The 17,833-nt window shown below is 43.0% G+C and overlaps 1 protein-coding gene across 8 annotated transcripts in view; it reads right to left on the reverse strand.

Annotated features, from left to right (window-relative positions):
• Positions 1 to 77: 77 nt before the first annotated feature.
• Positions 78 to 17,833, reverse strand: part of Spata31h1 (SPATA31 subfamily H member 1) — a 61,385-nt gene continuing 43,629 nt past the window's right edge. For all 8 annotated transcript variants that reach the window (XM_078029476.1, XM_078029480.1, XM_078029478.1 and 5 more), the window contains one exon: positions 78 to 17,557. In XM_078029476.1, coding sequence (XP_077885602.1) covers positions 277 to 17,557 — 17,281 coding nt within the window. In that variant the 3' untranslated portion in view covers positions 78 to 276. The remainder of the gene's footprint in view (positions 17,558 to 17,833) is intronic.

Genomic DNA, 17,833 nt, shown 5'->3' on the forward strand with positions numbered 1-17,833 from the left:
CTGTCCCTTTGTACGACAACACTTGTCCCAGCTTTCCGCACCCACCCCGGTCGTGGTCCTGTAGATGCACATGGAGATCAATTATTGCCCCTTTATTGATCTTAGAGAAATTACAGACTCATTCTCTGTCCCCCTCCCCCAGGTAGAGAGATCAAGCAGCCCTTTCATTGCTGAGGGTGCAGGAATTGGAGGCAGTGGCTGAGCAGGAAAGAAGCCAGGAAAGGGAGAAAATTTAAGGAAGACGATTTATAACAGGGGCAGAGCTCTCCTCATCTACTAGCTTCGGGCCTCCAAACTCGTCTTGCTTTTGAAGTTGTCCTTTTGGTCTGCGGGAGGCATGGCTGAGTAACTCTTGGAATCTTTAGACAAACTATGTCTGGGCCTCTCCTTAGGGGAGCTGTGCTTGAGCCTCTCCTTGGGGAGATTCTGCTGGATTCCCTCAGTGTGGCTGCTGTGCCTCCTCTCAGAGTGGCTGCGGTGTCTCCTCCCAGAGTGACCGCGGTGTCTCCTCCCAGAGTGACCGCGGTGTCTTCTCTGAGAATGACCGCGGTGTCTCCTCTTGGAATGACGACGTTGACTTCTCTCAGAGGGACGGTGACACGTCCTGTCAGTGGTGCTGTGATCGCTTCTCTCAGGGTGGCGATGCTTGCTCCTCTCGGAGGGCCTGTGTTGCCTCAGCTCAAAGGGACTGTGATGGGTTCTCCCAGAAGGACTGTGTCCTCTTACCTCCGGGGCACTGCCGAAGGAGAGCTTAGAGAAATTACCGCGGCTCCTCTCTGAGGGACTGCCACGACGGCTCCTCTCTGAGGGACTTCTCCTCTCTGAGGGACTGCGACGTCTCCTCCCTGAGGGACTGCGAAGGCTTCTCCCTGAGGGACTTCGAGGGCTCCTCCCTGAGGGACTGCGACGGCTTCTCCCTGAGGGACTTCGAGGGCTCCTCCCTGAGGGACTTCGAGGGCTCCTCCCTGAGGGACTGCGAGGACTGCGACGGCTCCTCTCTGTGGCACTGCGACGGCCCCTCTCAGAGGGGCTGCGAGGGCTCCTTTCTGAGGTACTTCGACGGCTCCTCTCTGTGGGACTGCGAAGTCTCCTCTCTGAGGGACTGCGACACCTCTTCTCTGAGGGACTGTGACCTTTTCTCCCTGAGGAACTGCGATGGCTCCTGGGTGAGGTACTTTGGCGACTCCTCTCTGAGGTACTGCGACGGCTCCTCTCTGAGGTGCTGGGATGGCTCCTCTCTGAGGTACTGAGACGACTCCTCTCTGAGGTACTGCGACGGCTCCTCTCTGAGGTACTGGGATGGCTCCTCTCTGAAGTACTGCGACGGCTCCTGTCAGAGGGAGTGCGATGGCTCCTCTCTGAGGTACTTCGACGCCTCTCTAAGGAACTGTGATGTTTTCTCCCTGAGGCTCTGCGATGGCTCCTCTCCGAGGGTCTATGCTGCTTTCTCTCTGAAGGACTGCAAATGCTCCTCTCTGAGGGACTGGGACATACCACCTCTGAGGGACTGACATGGTTCTTCTCTGAGGGACTGTGAGGTGGCCTCTCTGAGGAGCTTTGATGACTCCCGTCTAAGAGACTGTGACGTCTCCTCTCTGGGGCATCGTGATGGCTCCTCTTCAAGGGACTGCGATGTGTCCCCTCTGAGAGTCCCTGATGGCTCCTCTCAGAGACACTGGAAAGGGTTCTGTCGGAAGGGCTGCGCTGGCTCTTCTCAGGGGCATTCTGCGGGGTTCTGTCCCCCTGGTGGCAGCTGGCCTCCTTGGGAGGGCCTTTCCCGTTATGGTCACTGTGCGCGTTTCTCTTCACCTGAAGTCTGGTTTCGGATTTGAGCACATTCTTGGACTTCTGACTGGAAATTTCATCTTTATGGAGGGTTTTCTTGGCACTGCTGCTGCTGTCATTTTGAACTACACCCAAAGTCTGCCTGACAGAAGCCGTTTGTAAAGTGACCTCTCTTTGGGACACTGTGGGCTTGGGCAGTTGGAGAGGTCTGGATTGGCAAGGGCTCTCTGTTGGTGGCTGTGGGGCTGATTTGCTTTGGTTTGTGTCCTCCAACAATATGTCCTCCTTCTTAGTGCTTGGACTAGGTGGCCTTTGCTTGACAACTGGTGTCCCGTCTCCTTTTTTATCTTTTGGTAAACAGTAGTCTCTGGCTTTTTGTTTTGAATCATAGCTTTTGCTTGACCACAAATCATCGGGCCTGGTCTTGTCCTCAGGCTTCTGTCCAAAAGAAGCTATCATTCTGCATGCTGCTTGGAATGCCTGCTTGAGGCCCTGAAAGAGCAGTCGCAGGAACTTGGGCTGGGGGGATTTCTTAATTGGTCTTTTTAAGGAAGCAGAACTTGTACGAGCTACCACAGTCCTCTTTCTTTTTAAAGGGGCTGGGAATTCCTTAGGGGGACTCTGTATTGTGGCTCCAGTGTTTGTGTTTGGTGTTCCTTTGTTGATTCTCTTCACTGGAAATTTTGAATCCCAGGATTTTTTGGTTCTCACTTGAGCCCATGTTTCATCCTGATAGCAGCTTACAGAGTCACTCTCTGATAGGGAGTGCACATGAGACAATTCATAATGCCCAAACTCTCCAATTTCTGTCTTTCCTACTAGACCAGGGCTACCCCATTGCCTTTGTTTGCTATAGACTGGTACAGGAGCAGGGGACTGGAAAGCTCTAGACTGGAAATCTCTCGTGGGAGTAGGATTCTTAGAAACTGGAGTATAAATTTTAGCTTTCCTTTTTGATGGTGCTATAGGACTATTTGGTGTCATGGGTCTGCTTCTTCCATGATACTTTGAAACTTGGGATCTTTTTCCAGTCCGCAACCTAAAGCCAAGATGCAACCGAATCTCACCATGGCCTTCAGGAGTACTTACAAGGTGGATCTGTGGATAGATAAGAAGATAAGGCCCAAAAGTGGTATGTATTTTATGACAGCAATTAAATCCTAAACATCGGCCACACTGTAGACAGATAGGGTATTTTAGGACAAGACCTGAAGCTAGAGGTGGAGGCACATTGGGGGGTATTTGACTCCTTAAGAGTTTTGCTGCTATTTTTAGCTGCAGTTCTTGTAGCAATTGAAACTGTTCTGAAAAGTCAGTCTTGACCGGAGAAAGATAACTTGGCTTGAAGGAGTGTTGGGACTTAAAAATTCTTCTCTGTGAATCACTCTGTGTGTTTTCACTCTCTTCCTGGGAAATAGGATCCTCCCTATTATAATATATCTTGATAGAAGACTCTGACTTTGCTAGGGCAGGAAGCTGGCCCTCGGCATATGAGATAGGCATATGCTGAGTGACTTCCTGGGATATATTACTGAGCTTTGAGTCTGTTTTCTTTGTGCCCAATCTGGTCCCAGAGTATTGCCGTATTATGGAAGCCGTGGAGCCACGTGTCCACATCCTTAGAGTCCCTCTTTGATCAGGACCGTGGCATAAAGTATGTCTCTGAATGTAACTTTTGACCACTGAATGCTGTGAAATAGTACATGGACCATTCTTTAGCAGGCTCTGGGAAAATTCCATCAGTTCAGCTGGAACCCCAAATAAATTCTGAATAGACTTACAGATATCTGTAGTGGCTCTTTCTGCTAAACATATTCGAGAACAAAGCTTCTTTTCCATAGTCGTCCCCAAGACATTCCCTAGCGTTAGCATAGCAGAGAGATATTTTCTAGGTAGTCGCTGCCTATTGACATGATTCTCCCAGACATTCTGTTGTCTGCCCAAGAAAGGCCGAGCAGAACCTCTTTGAGACCCTGATCTTCCCTGGAGAGTCCCAGATGGTGATCTCCGGCTTCGTGATGGATGTTGGGAATGGTTCTGGAGTGAGTCCTCTGACTTCTCCATCTGCTTCTTCTTAGTTATCTCCTTAAATGTGATATCCACTCCCACAGTCTCAGGATGTGGGGTTTCCACAATGTTCATTGTATTATCAGAGGGTTCATTTTGAAGGTCCCAGAGAAGAGATGATGACTGCATCATAACAGAGTCAGAATAGGACTCTTCAGGCTGCAAAATATATGTCCCAAGGTTCTTCATATCCAAAGCTCTTGATACTTCTGAGATCCCAGAACCCCAAAGGCTTCCTAATTCAGATGTTTTGACAGAACTTGAAATGAGTGGGGTTGAAGAGCTGTTTAGGGACTCTAAGAAAAAATCACTTACTTGTGACTCTTCTTCAGACATTGATTCCTTAGAGTCCCAATTTTGACACATCTGTCCTTGATTCAAATCCTCAGATTTCATAACTTTAGGAGATTCTGTTTTTATCTCTGAGGATTTTGCAGGCGTCAACTTTTGCTCATGAGTCAATATTGTTGGTTCCTCAAATGGAGATGTTTGTTTTGAGGCTAATTCTGCAGACATCACTCGAATACTTGGCCTGGGAGTTAATTTTGCAGGTTGTGCCAGTTCTTGAAGATAAGGCATTGGGACTAAATCCAAATAATCCATTACATAAATCTCTGATCCTCTGGCTACTCCTATTGTGCCTACAACCTGAGGAACTGGTCCTGGTGCTAATTCCTCAGATTTTACAATTTGATACAATGGCCCTGGGGTTAACACAATCTTTTCCAAAATTTGATGTGTTGGCTCTGTGATTAATTCTTTATATTTCATATTCTGTAACCATGGGCTTGAGGTCAACTCTGAAGATCTTACGTCTTGATGTTTTGGAGTCAACTCAATATTTTCTGCCATTTGAGGTTTTGGCCCTGGTGTTGCCACAGACTCCGCAAGTTGAAGTGGTGGCCTAGGGGTCACTTTCACAGATTCTACAACTTTTCGGGGAGCTGCTGGCATCACCCCTACTAATTGAGCAACTTGAATCTGTGATGTGACATGATCCAGTGGTTTTGGACTAATCTTCTTACCTTTTATAATTTGACTCGGTGGTCCTGCTGGAGCTATCCCTGAATTTTTTCTTCTTTGATTCTGTGACTTTGTTAGCCCACTTGATACCTTATCTTGCTGCCATGTCTCAGAGTTGAGCTCTATAGATTCTGCATGTCCCACAACTTGACTTTTTTGCTTTGGAGCCAACTTTAAAGATTCCTCCATTTCCAGTGATGGCTTAGAGATCAGAGTTACAGATTCTGGGACTTTATCTCCTAACCCTAATGATATTCCTAAAGATCCCACATGATGTTGTGACTTTGGGGTCAATTCCATAGGTTCCTCAGAAGTAAGCTCCACAGATTCAGGACCTTGAATGTGTCCTAGCCATGGTGTCATCCCTGAAGCAGAATCTGGGACATGATATGATGGCTTTGGCAATGATATTTCAGTTTTTTCCCTTTGCATTCTTTTCTCAGAGATCATCCCCACAGGTTCTAAGGTTTGAGGATAGTGCTTTGGAGAGTTCTCAGCATATCCAGTAGTTTGACTTATTGTCTTTGGGGTTGTTCCAAGAAATTCTTTCCCTTGCAACCTTGCTTCACAGATCAACCCTATATCTTCTGTAGCATGATGCTTGAATTCTTGGATCATCCCTTCAGGTTCTATAACTTGCTGTAATGGTTTTATATATAACTCCCCCAAATCCTTAACTTGAGGCCATGATTGAGAGAGCATCCCCAGAGTTTCTGGGATTTGGTAGCTTTTCTCTGAGGTTAATTTTAAGGATCTTGAGCCTTGATCCCTTAGCACCGAAGCCAGATCAACAGATTCTGGTACTTGAAGATCTAGCTGTAGAGGCATTTCTAAAAATTCTGTGGCTTTATCTGTTGGCTTTGAGGTCAATCCCACAGATTTCTCCACAGTTTCTGTGTCTTTTTGTGCCAACTCTTGTGTCATTTCTGGAGATTCTGGGGCTTGGTAAATTGATATTGAATTAAAATTCACAGTTGTAGGGACTTGCTGCTTTGGCTTTGGGATCATCTCTGAATATTCTACAATCTGTTTCCCTGGGCCAGAGATAACTTCAGAGGATTCTGTGGTTTGATCACTTCTTGGAGTTTGGTTACCAGATTTCTGTTTTTGAGGCAGTGACTTAGGTGCTAACTCCACAGATTTTACAGTTTGCTGCAGAGACACTGAAGACAATTTCAGATGTTTTATACTTTGCAACTTTGGCTCTGGAGTAAACTCCAAAGTTTTTACATCTTGTTGCTGTGATTCAGGAAACAAATTTGAAAATTTGACACTAGCCAATGCTGGTCCTGTTAGAAACTCACTATTTGGTTTTGGTGTCAACATCACTGATTTTACACCTAAAGTCAACTCTTGGCAGTCCATATCTTCATATTGCTGGGACCTTGGCCTCAGATTCACAGGTTTTACATTTTGAAAACCTGAGTTCGGTGTGAAGATCACAGGTTTAACACATTGAGAACTGAGGCATGATGTCAACCCTAAAGAATTTACACTTTGAAGTTGTGGCCCTGGTTTCCACTCCAGAGATGTCATAGCCTGACAATATGGCTTTGGTGCAAACATACTGTGATGCTTGAGGTGTAAAGGCAACTTCTCAGAATTCATACCTTGAGGATGTGACTCTGTGTTTAATTCCACAGATTTCACTCTTTGAAAACGTGGTTCTACCGCATATACCCCATATTCCAAGTCCTGAAGCCCAGGGCCTGAAATCAATTTTACAGAATTCTCGCCAAAAGGCAATGGCTCTTTACTCATCTCTGTAGACTGTACATCTGTATGCAGGTGTAAAGATTGCACACCATTTAACTGAGGACCCAAAGTGAACAGAGATTGTACAACTTGCTGCCCTGACTCAAATTGGTTCTCCAAAAATTGAAACTTTGTTTCTGCAGTTAACTCAGATGATTTCATACTTTGCAAGTAGGGCCCAGAGTTGAACAAAACAGATTTTGTACCTTGAGATTCTGACCCAAGATTCAGTTCAGAGGGCTTCATGGTTTGCAACTGTGGCCCTGGACTAAACTTAAAATTTATGCGTTCAAATTCTGAATTCAAGTTGGAAGAATTCATACCTTGAAGTTGAAGATCAGAGTTGAACTCCATTGGTATCACATTTTGGAACTTTGTCCCTGAAGTCAATTCACATTTTATATCTTGTACATGTTGTACAGAGTTGAATAAAACAGATTCCATGCCTTGTTGCTCTGGCCCTAGGTGAAATTCAGATTTCATACTTGGAATTTTTATTCCTGAAGTCAATTCAAAAGTTGTAATATCTTGCAATACTGGCCCATGTTTGTATTCCATGGACTTTATAAATTCTAATTTTGGCTCTGAATTTAATTTAGAAGAATTTACACAGTGTACATGTGGTCCAGGGCTGCATTCCATAGGTGCTAAACCTAGAAATTTTGACCCTGCAGTCAGTTCAGATTTCAACCTTGACCCTGGAGTCAGTTCAGATTTCAAATCCTGTGAATGTAGTCCAGAGTTAACTATCATAGTTTTTTCCCTCTCTAAATTCAACTCACAAGGCTTTATACCTTGAAATTTTGCAATTGGAGTTAACTCAGAAGACTTCACACCTTGAAAATGTGGTCCAGGGTGGCACCCAGTAGAATTTACAAACTGAGGTTTGGACCCTGGAACAGATGAAGAGTTCACACCTTGAAAATGTGGCCCAGGGTGGCACCCAGTAGAATTTTCACACTGGGGTTTGGGCTCTGGAAGAGATGCAGAATTCACACCTTGAAAATGTGGCCCAGGGTGGCACCCAGTAGAATTTTCACACTGAAGTTTGGGCTCTGGAAGAGATGCAGAATTCACACCTTGAAAATGTGGCCCAGGGTGGCACCCAGTAGAATTTTCACACTGAAGTTTGGGTCCTGGAATGGATGCAGAATTCACACCTTGAAAATGTGGCCCAGGGTGGCACCCAATAGAATTTACACACTGAAGTTTCGGCCCTGGAACAGAAGAAGAGTTCACACCTTGAAAATGTGGCCCAGGGTGGCACCCAATAGAATTTTCACACTGGGGTTTGGGCTCTGGAAGGGATGCAGAATTCACACCTTGAAAATGTGGCCCAGGGTGGCACCCAGTAGAATTTTCACACCGGGGTTTGGGCTTTGGAAGGGATACAGAATTCACACCTTGAAAATGTGGTTCAAAGCAGAACATCTGAGATTTTACTCCTTGAAGTTCTGACCCAGGTATAAATTCAAAAGATTTTGAACTTTCTAACTGTGGCCCAGTGTCAAATGCCATAAAATTTTTATACTGAGTTTGTGACCCTTGATTCAATTCAGAAGATTCCTCACCTTTCAATTTAAGCTTATTCTTGAATTTCTGAGATTGCTCATCTGAGGTAGAAGGTTTTATCCCTTGCAAATGTGGCTCATGATTGAAAACCATAAAATTTACACTTTGAAACTGTGGCCATTGACTCAATTTATGAGATTTCTCATCTTTTGGCTGATTTCCGGTACTGAATTCAGAAGATACCACACTATAAATCTTTGATTCCAAGGGCAGTTCAGAGTGTTTTACAACCTGTAATTCTGAGCCATGGTTGACCTCTATTGGAAGGTTTACGGAATCAGATTTCACTCCTTGGAGTTTCGCTCCTGGGTTAAATTCCATAGATTTCATACATGGTGTCAACCTGGATAATTCCTTATTTTGGAACTGTGGGAATGAGTTGAACCCCAAAGATTTCCTATCTTGTACCTTACTTAGACACAATTCAAGAGATTTCACATCTTGCCACAGTGGCTGAGGAATTAATCCCACAGATTTCTCTTTTTGAAGCTTTGACCCTGGGATCACTTCAGAAGATTTCACACCCTGTAAGTATGGTCCAGAACTGAACCCTCTACATTTAATATCTTGAAGTTTTGTCCCCAGGATCAGCTTAGAAAATTTCACATCTTGCAACTGGGGGCCTGAATTGAATTTCACAGATTCCTCACCTTGAAGCTTTGCTTCTGGTATTAACTCAGATGTCACACCTTGTAGCTTTGAACCATGGTCAAACTCTACAGACTTCACATCTTGAAATTCCATCCCTTCAATCAACTCAGAAGATTTTTTACCTTGTATATGTGATCCAGAGTTGAAGTCCACTGATTGAACAACTTGAAATTGTGTCCCTGGTATCATCTCAGAAGATTTTATACTTTTAAGGAATTTTCTAGAACTGAACTCCACAGATTTTATACCTCCAAGTTTTATACCCATGATCAGCTCAGAAGATTTCATATCTTGTAACTGAGGGTCTGAGTCTAGCGCTACAGATTTCATACCTAGAAGCTTCCTCCCCAGGGTCAAATCAGATTTCTCATCTTGCAACTTTGGAGTGGATTTGAATTCTACAGATTTCACATCTTGAAGCTTTCTCCCTGTGATCATTTCAGAAGATTTCACGCCTCGTAAGTGTAGTCTGGAACCGAAATTCATAGATTTTACATCTTGAAGCTTTATTCCTGTGATCAATTTAGAAGATTTCACATCTTGCAACTGTGGGCCCAAGTTCAACTCCACCCATTTTACTTCTTGAGGTTTTGTCCTCAGTATTGGCTCATTAGATTTTACACCTTGCAAACGAGGCCTAGGTTTAGAGTCTATAGCTTTGACACCTTGAATCTTGGTTCTCTCTGTCAGATCAGAATATGGTATACCTTTCAACTGTGAACTAGGGCTTAACTCAGTACCTTTCATATATTGGGACTTTGTCTCAGGTGTCAACTTAGAACATTTTACACTCTGCCTCTGGGGCCCAGAGTTGAACTCCTCAGATTTCATACCTTGAGGCTTTGTCTGAAGAGCCAATTCTGATGATTTCATACTTTTCAAGTGTATTACAGAGTTCAACTCTACAAGTTTATCATTTTGTAATTGTGGCCCTTGACTTTTTATCTCTGATCTCACCCCTGAAAGTTGTGGCTCTTGTGTATACACTAGAGACTTCACACCTTGAGGTTCTGTTCCTGGGGATGACTCCAAGGGTTTCACTTCCTGCAGCTGTCCTGAGGTCAACTCTGAAGATTTTAAACTTTGCAAATGAAGCCCAGATTTGAACACCATTGATTTTATATCACAGAGTTTTGACCTTGAGGTTGGGTCACGTGATTTTGTACTTTTCAACTGCAGCTCAGATTTCAAATCAATAGATTTGAAGTTTTGAGGCTGATACTCCTGGAGTGATTCCAAAGGTTGTACACTTCTGAGCTTTGACCTTTGAGTCAAATCATATGTTTTCACATCTCTTAACTGTATTGAAGATTTTGACTCTAGAGCTGTGACACTCCAAGATTGTGACTCAAGATTTACCACAGATTTCATATTTTGGAATTCAGATATTGGAATCCACTGAACAGATTTCTTACTTCCAAGCTGTGTCCCTTGGTCTAACTCCACAGCTTTCACACCTTGAAGCTGTGGCTCTGAGGTTGAAATTTTTTTCCCTTTTTGCAGCTCTAGTCCTGGGGACAACTCAGGAGTTTTCAGACACTGACCATGAGGCCCAAGGTTAAAGTCCATAGATTTTGCACCTTGAAGTTTTGGCCTTAGAGTCAGTTCACATACTTTTGTACTTTTCAAGTCTATGGAAGTTTTCAATCCTGCAGATTTAACACGTTGAGATAGTGGCCCAAGATTTAATCTTACAGCTTTCAGGCCTTGGAACTCAGGTCCTGGTATCCACTGCACAGATTTCCTACTTCTAAGCTGTGGCCTTTGGTGTATTTCCACAGTTTTCACACCTTGAAGCTGTGGCTCTGAGGTTGATGCAAAAATTTTCCTTTTTTGTACCTCTGGTCCTGGAGTCAGTGTAGAGGTTTTTATACACTGCAACTGTGGCTCATGATTAAGCTCCATAGATTTTGCTTCTTGAAATTTTGGCCCTATAGACAATTCAGATGGCATCACTTCTGAAGTTTTTAATTCTTCAGGTTTGACACTTTGATATTGTGACCCAAAGTTTAATTCTACAGATTTCACACCTTGGTACTCTGGTTCTGGTATCCAGTTAATATATTTTATACTTTCAGACTGCAGCTCTTTGTCTAACTCCACAATTTTCGCATCTTGAAGCAGTGGCTCTAAAGTTGACTCCAAGGGTTTCACTTGGTACAACTGTGGTCCTGGGGTCAACTTGGAAGATTTTATACTTTGCAGCTGAGGTTCACATTTGAACTCTCTCTCTTTTACATCTTGAATAATTGATTCTGGAGCCAATTCAAATGATTTTGTATCTTTCAGTGGTAGCTCAGAGTTGAGGTCTAGAGATTTTATACCTTTAGATTTGGGCCCTTTTAAATTCAAAGATATTATACTTTCTGACTCAGATCCCCTTTTTGGTTGCTCTAAATCCACACATGTCCTCTCCAGTGAATTTATAAATATCTGGTCATCCTGCTCAGGCCCAAGAGTTAAATCCACAGGTACCATCCCTTGAAACTGTTGCCTTGTGGCTAAGTCCACAGATTTTACTTCTTGAACTCCTTCTCTTCTGGTTACATTCACCTGCCTTTTTACTGTTGGAGTCAACTTCACAGATTTTTCATATTGCAGCTGTGAATCTGGAGTCTCCTCTACAAATTTTAAATTTTGTATCTTAAAACATGGGGTAATTTCCACAAATTTGGAATCTTGCATTTGTGGCTCTAAAGCCAATTCCTTAGGCTTAATACCTTGCAGTTCCGGTTGTTGAGAAATCTCCATAGATTTAACACCTTGAAGCAATGGCTCAGGTACAAAAGCCACAGAATTCTCATCTTGCATCTTTGAGCCATGTTTTGATTCCATAGCTTTTATATCTTGATTCTGTATACCTGGGACCAACTCCACAGTTTTCAAATCTTGAATTTTTGAACCTGGAGTCAACTCCATGGATTTCATATCTTCAACCTTGCAATAAGGGGCAAATTCCACAGAGTTGAAATCTTTTGTCTGTGGTCCCAAGGTAATCTTTATGGATTTCACACCTTCCTTTTGAGAACTTGGAGTTATCTCCATAGATTTTATACCTTCCTGACATGGTTCTGGCATTAAGACCACAGATTTTATATTTTCCAACTGTGGTCCTGAAGGTAGTGATGCAGATCCTAAAACCTGAATCTTTGAAGCTAGGGTGAGCTCCTTAGGTTTCACACTTTCTGCCTGTGGCCCTGGAGTTAACACCATAGATTTGACTTTTCCCAGCTCTGGCTTTGGTGTTAACTGCACAGATTTTGTATTTCCCAAATGTGGCCCTGGGACTAGTTCCACAGATATCTTATCTTCTAGCTGTGTTTCTGGGATTGGTTTCTCAGATTTTAAGTCTTGAAGCTTTGAGACTGGAGTCTGTTCCACAGGTTTTACATTTTCCAACTGTGGTACTTGGACTAATTCAGATTTTATACCTTGTGACTGTAGTCTTCTGGCCAACTCATTATGATTTACACTTGATAACAGCATCCTAGGAATCAACTCCATAAATTCTGCATATGCTATCTGTGGCTCTGGGACTAATTTATAAGAAATTTCACCTTCAAACTGTGGCACTTGGTTCATTGTTACGTATTTTACATCTTGAAACAGTGGTTCTGGTACTAACAACTCTGGTTTAGACCCTTGCCTCTCTGGCTGTGAGGTGAACTCCAAAAATTGCCCACCTTGAGGCTGTGGCCCTGAGATTAACTGTGAAGATTTCACTCTTTGAGGTTGAGTTCCTGATGTTGTATCCAAAAATTTAACATCTTGTAGGCATGGCCCTATGTTAAGCCCAGCCTGTTTAATGTCTGGAAGCCCTGAAGACACATTTGTTAATTTGTAATCAGGCAGCCCTAACTCTGGAGTCATTTCAATCCCTGACCCTGGGGTTTGCTTCCCAAATTTGACACCTTGAAGCTTTGGCCCTGAGGTCAATCCAGAAAATTTGGTATCTTGCTGCCATAGCTCTAGATTTTCTTCCTCAGGTTTTTCACTTTGTAGTTTCGAGGTCAATATCATAGATTTCATTCTGTAAAACTGTGATCCTTCAGTAGACATAACAGATTTCATATCCTCAACCTGTGGCTGTTGGCTTAACTGCAAAGATGATTCTGGTACAAACCCTAGAAAATTTTTATCTTGAAGCTCATCCCTTGGTATAAACTGTATACGTTTGAAACTTTGATGCTTTGGCTCAGGGATCAAATCAGAAAATTTGACATCTTGCAAGCTTGGTCCTGGGCTTAGTTCCACAGATTTCACACCTTGAGGCTGTGGTTCTGGAATCAGTGGTACTGATTTGACACTTTGATGCTTTGTCCCTGTGATAAAATCAGATAATTTGATGATTTCTTGTACTGGGGAACCTGGGGTCATTTCATCAGATTTCACACTATAATGTGGAGCCCCTGAGAGTAAATCCATAGGTTCTTCTTGAAGAAGTGTATCTGGAGATGAGTTGGAAAATCTAACACTTTGCAACTGTGGACCTGGAGTCACTCCAGAAGATTTGACACTTGGCTGCCATGGGCCTAGATTTAAATATGCAGATTTCACACTGTGTTTCTGTGCTCCCTTAGTCAATTCCTCCAATAATGTACCTTGTATCCCTGGCTCTGGTTTTGGCTTCTCAGATTCTGCCACTCTGGTAGTTGACTGTTGGACTGAATGCACACATTTTGCACCTTTCCACTGAGACTCTGGATCAATTTGCTTAGACTTTACTCCCTGGAGTTGTGGCCCTGAGATCAAGTCTGTAAGATATGGTTTTGATCCTGTAATTAAAGTTTTAGATCCAACCACTAGTGGGGGTGGCTCAGAATTTAGTTTAACAGATTTCAAATTTTGTGGTAATGACCCTGATTTTTCATAGCGTATTTCTGATCCTAGAGTCAACCCCAGAGAATATAGTTCTGGGACAGCCCTCTGGGTCTTATCAGCTTGAGAGAATACCAACCCCATGGTTTCTGCATCTTCAGATTCTGCCTTTAAGGGTATCTCTGACAATTTGGTAACTTCTGAATGTGATTGTGTATTTAGAGGAACAAATTTCCTACCTTGGGACTGTGGCTCTGGGGTCAACATCTTTGATTTTACATTTTGCACCTCTGATCCTGGTATCAAGTCCAGAGATTGTTTTATTGTGTGTTGTGGTTCTGGAGTCTCCTCCATCACTTTTACAAGTTGGAACACAGTCTCACAAGTGTCTTTGAATGATGTTGGACTCATATTCATAGATTCTGTTAATGGCACTTGGGTAATTTCTAAATATGGTTGTGTCAACCCAACAGATTCTCCTACCTGGTGACAAATGTCAGAGGTAAGTTTTACCTTTGTGCCTTGATGTTTTGGCTCTGGGATCATTCCTAAATATTCTGAGACTTGATGCCATGGAGTCAATCTTTCAGGCTCTAGGGCTTGATAATCTGGTTTGAGGTTCAACTCTACAGATTTCACTGCTTGAAGTTGTATACCTGGGATTACTTCCCCAAATTTCACACTTTGCACTTGTGACTCAGGAATTACTCTTCTATATTCTACCATTTGGGGAGTTTTTACATCTTTAGACAATGCTACTGGGGCTGTCTTCTCAGAGCTGATATTTTGTACTGATGGTTTTATATCTTCCAGTGGTGTCTTTAGGGTCAATTCCACAGTTTTTGTATCTTTAAACTCTGGTGGTAGGTCCAAATGAGCATAATCTCTATCTTGATACTGTGAATGGGGGCTCAAATCTATCGATCTCCTACTTATCAACTGTGGTGCTAGGGTTAACTCAGCAGATTTTACACTTTGCAGTTGTGGTCCTAGAGCGAGTTGGATAGATTCCACATCTTGAGGCAGAGACTCTGGGGCTGACTGCATAGATTTCTCACCTTGTTGCAGCTGTGGTATGGAGGTTAACTCTTTAGATTTTATACTCTGCCATTGACACTCTGGGATCAAGCTTGTAGATTTTATAGTTGGTGTCAGCTGTCCATATTTTGCCACTTGTGGAACTAAACCTGTGGTTGTATCTACAGATTTCATACTTTGCAACCTTGGTCCTAGGACCAGGTTCTCAGATTTTAAATCTTGCAATTCTGGGGATAATTTCATAGACTCCACAATCTTAACTTGTGACTTTGGCTTCACCTCCATATATTTCACACCTTCAAGCAATGATGTAGTAGTCATTACAGCAGATTCTGTGACTTGATGCAGTGGCTTTTGGTTCATTCCTACAAATTCTGTACCTTGACCTGGTTTTCCTGGGATTGTCCCCAAAGATTCCATTATTTGATGGTGTGACTCTGTCAGCTGTGTAGATTTGCTCATTTTTAGCCATGTGTCAGTGGTCAACCCCATAGTTTCTGTTACTTTATGGTTTTGCCTTGAGCTCATCTCTGAATATTCCAGGACTTGACAGCATGGGCTCAACTTTGAAGGATCCATGACCTGATGAGATGTTCTTGAAGTTAACGACATAGATTCTGTGCCTTGATGCTGTGGTTCTGAAGTCATGTTCACTGAGTTGTGCACTTGGCTCTGTAACCCAGAAGTCAATTCCAAAGATTCCTTGACTTGAGATATTGGCTGTGGGGTCAAACTCTGAGATTCTATAACTTGTGACTGTGGTACTGTGATCATTCCAAAGGGCAACCCCAATGCTACGGGAGTTACCTTTACAGAATGTACAGATTGATATGATGGTGTTAGAATCATTCTTGCTGATTTTGTGATGTTATGTGGTAGCCTTGGAGGTAAAATCACAGATTCTACAACTTTTAGTGGGGCAAGAGTTGTAGGAGGGCTAAGGGAAGAAGTTAAACCAACTGGTTGAGTTGACCTTGGGGTCAAATTTGTAATTTGAGACTGTGAATCTGGGGTCAAACCCCCATATTCTGTAACATGTGGCTGTGCTAATGGAATTATCCCCATGGCATTCATGGTTTGTAGTAACACCACTGGAGTTATTTTCTTATAATCCATGACTTGATGTAATGGTGTTGAGACAGTTTCCAATGGTTTTGTGTACTTATGTACTGGCTCTGGAGTAGTCTTCACTTGTTCCATGGCTTGACTTTGTGACCCCGGGGTCATGCTCACTGACTCCATGACTTTATGCTGTGGCCCTGGACTCATTTCTATAGTTTGCATCACTGTCTGTTGTGGCCTTGGACTCATCTCTTCTGGTTTTATGGTTTTCTGGTCCAACAATGTGTCCATCTTCTCTAACTTCATGACTCGATGTTGTGGCTTTGGGATCATTCTCATGGATTCTATGATATGTGGATGCGATTTGCTAGTCATCCCCATGGAATCCATGACTTGAAGCAATGCTACAGGAGTTATCTTCACATTGTCTGGGACCCGATTCCGTCTTGAGTTCATCCTCTTTGATTCCACATCTTGTTGCTGAGGACTTGGGGTTATCTCCATTGACTTGATTAATTGATTTGGTGATTTGGGGGTTATACTCATTATTTCCTTGGGCTGGATTGGTTTTACAACTTGATTTGGCGGCTGTGGAAACAAACTCATAGATTCTATCACATCTGAATGTGATTCTGGGATCATTCCCATTGAATTCATGACCTGAAGCAATGCCAATGGAGTTACCTTTAGGTTATCTGTGACTTGATATGGTAACCTTGGGGTCAGCTCCACATCAGTCACTTGTGTCTTATGCTGCTGTATCCTTTTTTCTGGAAGACCTATGACTCTCTGTTCTATACTAAGCTCTAGCACATGCTTTGGATCCTTCTTCAATAAAGTGGCTTCTTCTTGAATTATGTTAACTCCTAAACTTCTGGGAGGTGGAGAGCCCATTGACCTAACTAAATGCTTAGATCCAAGAATTTGGGGATCATCCCCAGGTTGTAACTGCTTATTTGAGATAAATGACTGTGAAATTTTTGTTTCTGTCCTATTTAATCCAGATTCCACACCAATGTTCACATGGAGCTGAAATGATGGAAGGTCTGGGGATTTATTATTGGTATTTTGCTCAGTGCTTTGATGAATAGGTATAGATAATTGAGTTTGGGTATTCTCTGGTCCAGGGACTCCTGCTTGTATTAAATAATTCAGCATTGCCCATGATTCCTTCACAGGTGAGGGCACTATTTGTTCCCGCAAAGTACAGACCTTCCAAGACATATGCCCTTCTAGCTCTCCTCTAGCCAAAGGAGAAAGCTGGAGTGGAGCCCAACTTGGGAGTTGTGGTCTCTCTTCTGAAACCGAATTTGGCCCCTCATCTGCTACCAAATGACTCTTGCTCCTTTTCTTATCTTTTGTTTTCTGTTGTTGTTTGCAGTGACCTTGGGATTCAAAAATAGAGTTAATAAAAGAATTTTGAGGCTTCAGAGATGAAAGAGCTGCCAAATTCTGAAAAAGTTCTGATTTCTCAGGCTCTGATAGCCAAAAAGGGGGCAGGGATGTGTCCTGGTTCCTGAATACAGATGATTGCTTTTGAGGAGAAACAGGTAAACTTTTGCTCTGGAATTGCCAAGTTCTTCCTTCAGAAAAGATAGGAAGGTAAGACAGGCTGGAGCTGGTGCTTGATGATCCAGAGGAGATAACATTGTCAGTAGAAAGTTCTGCCTTCATACAGTCACAACTGGGTAGAACAGCCTCCTGAGCCACAAGAATAGAGGAGGAGGAAGAGGAGGAAGAAGTCACATCCTGGTGTTCAGGCAAACCCAGTTCCATAAGACTTGATCTAAGAAATAAAGAGACAAGTTTCCAATTATTTGCTTTGGAATCAGAAAAGGAAAAAGAGGAAAAGGAAAAATATGTTTGGCTTCAGGGGAGATTTGGGGGGAAAAGTTGTTTTCCCCAACATCATTTACATGTGCAAAGAGTTCTTCCACCAGGACAAAGAGAAACAACATTCCCATTCTACTCAGATATGATCCTTAAACTAGTTTGAACCCAGAATTTTGCTCACTGCCAGAACTAAAACTCTCCTTCCCTTTTGCCTCCCGCCTTTACTCTC

This window comes from Ictidomys tridecemlineatus, chromosome 12 (genome assembly GCF_052094955.1).
Source record: "Ictidomys tridecemlineatus isolate mIctTri1 chromosome 12, mIctTri1.hap1, whole genome shotgun sequence".
Taxonomy (NCBI): domain Eukaryota; kingdom Metazoa; phylum Chordata; class Mammalia; order Rodentia; family Sciuridae; genus Ictidomys; species Ictidomys tridecemlineatus.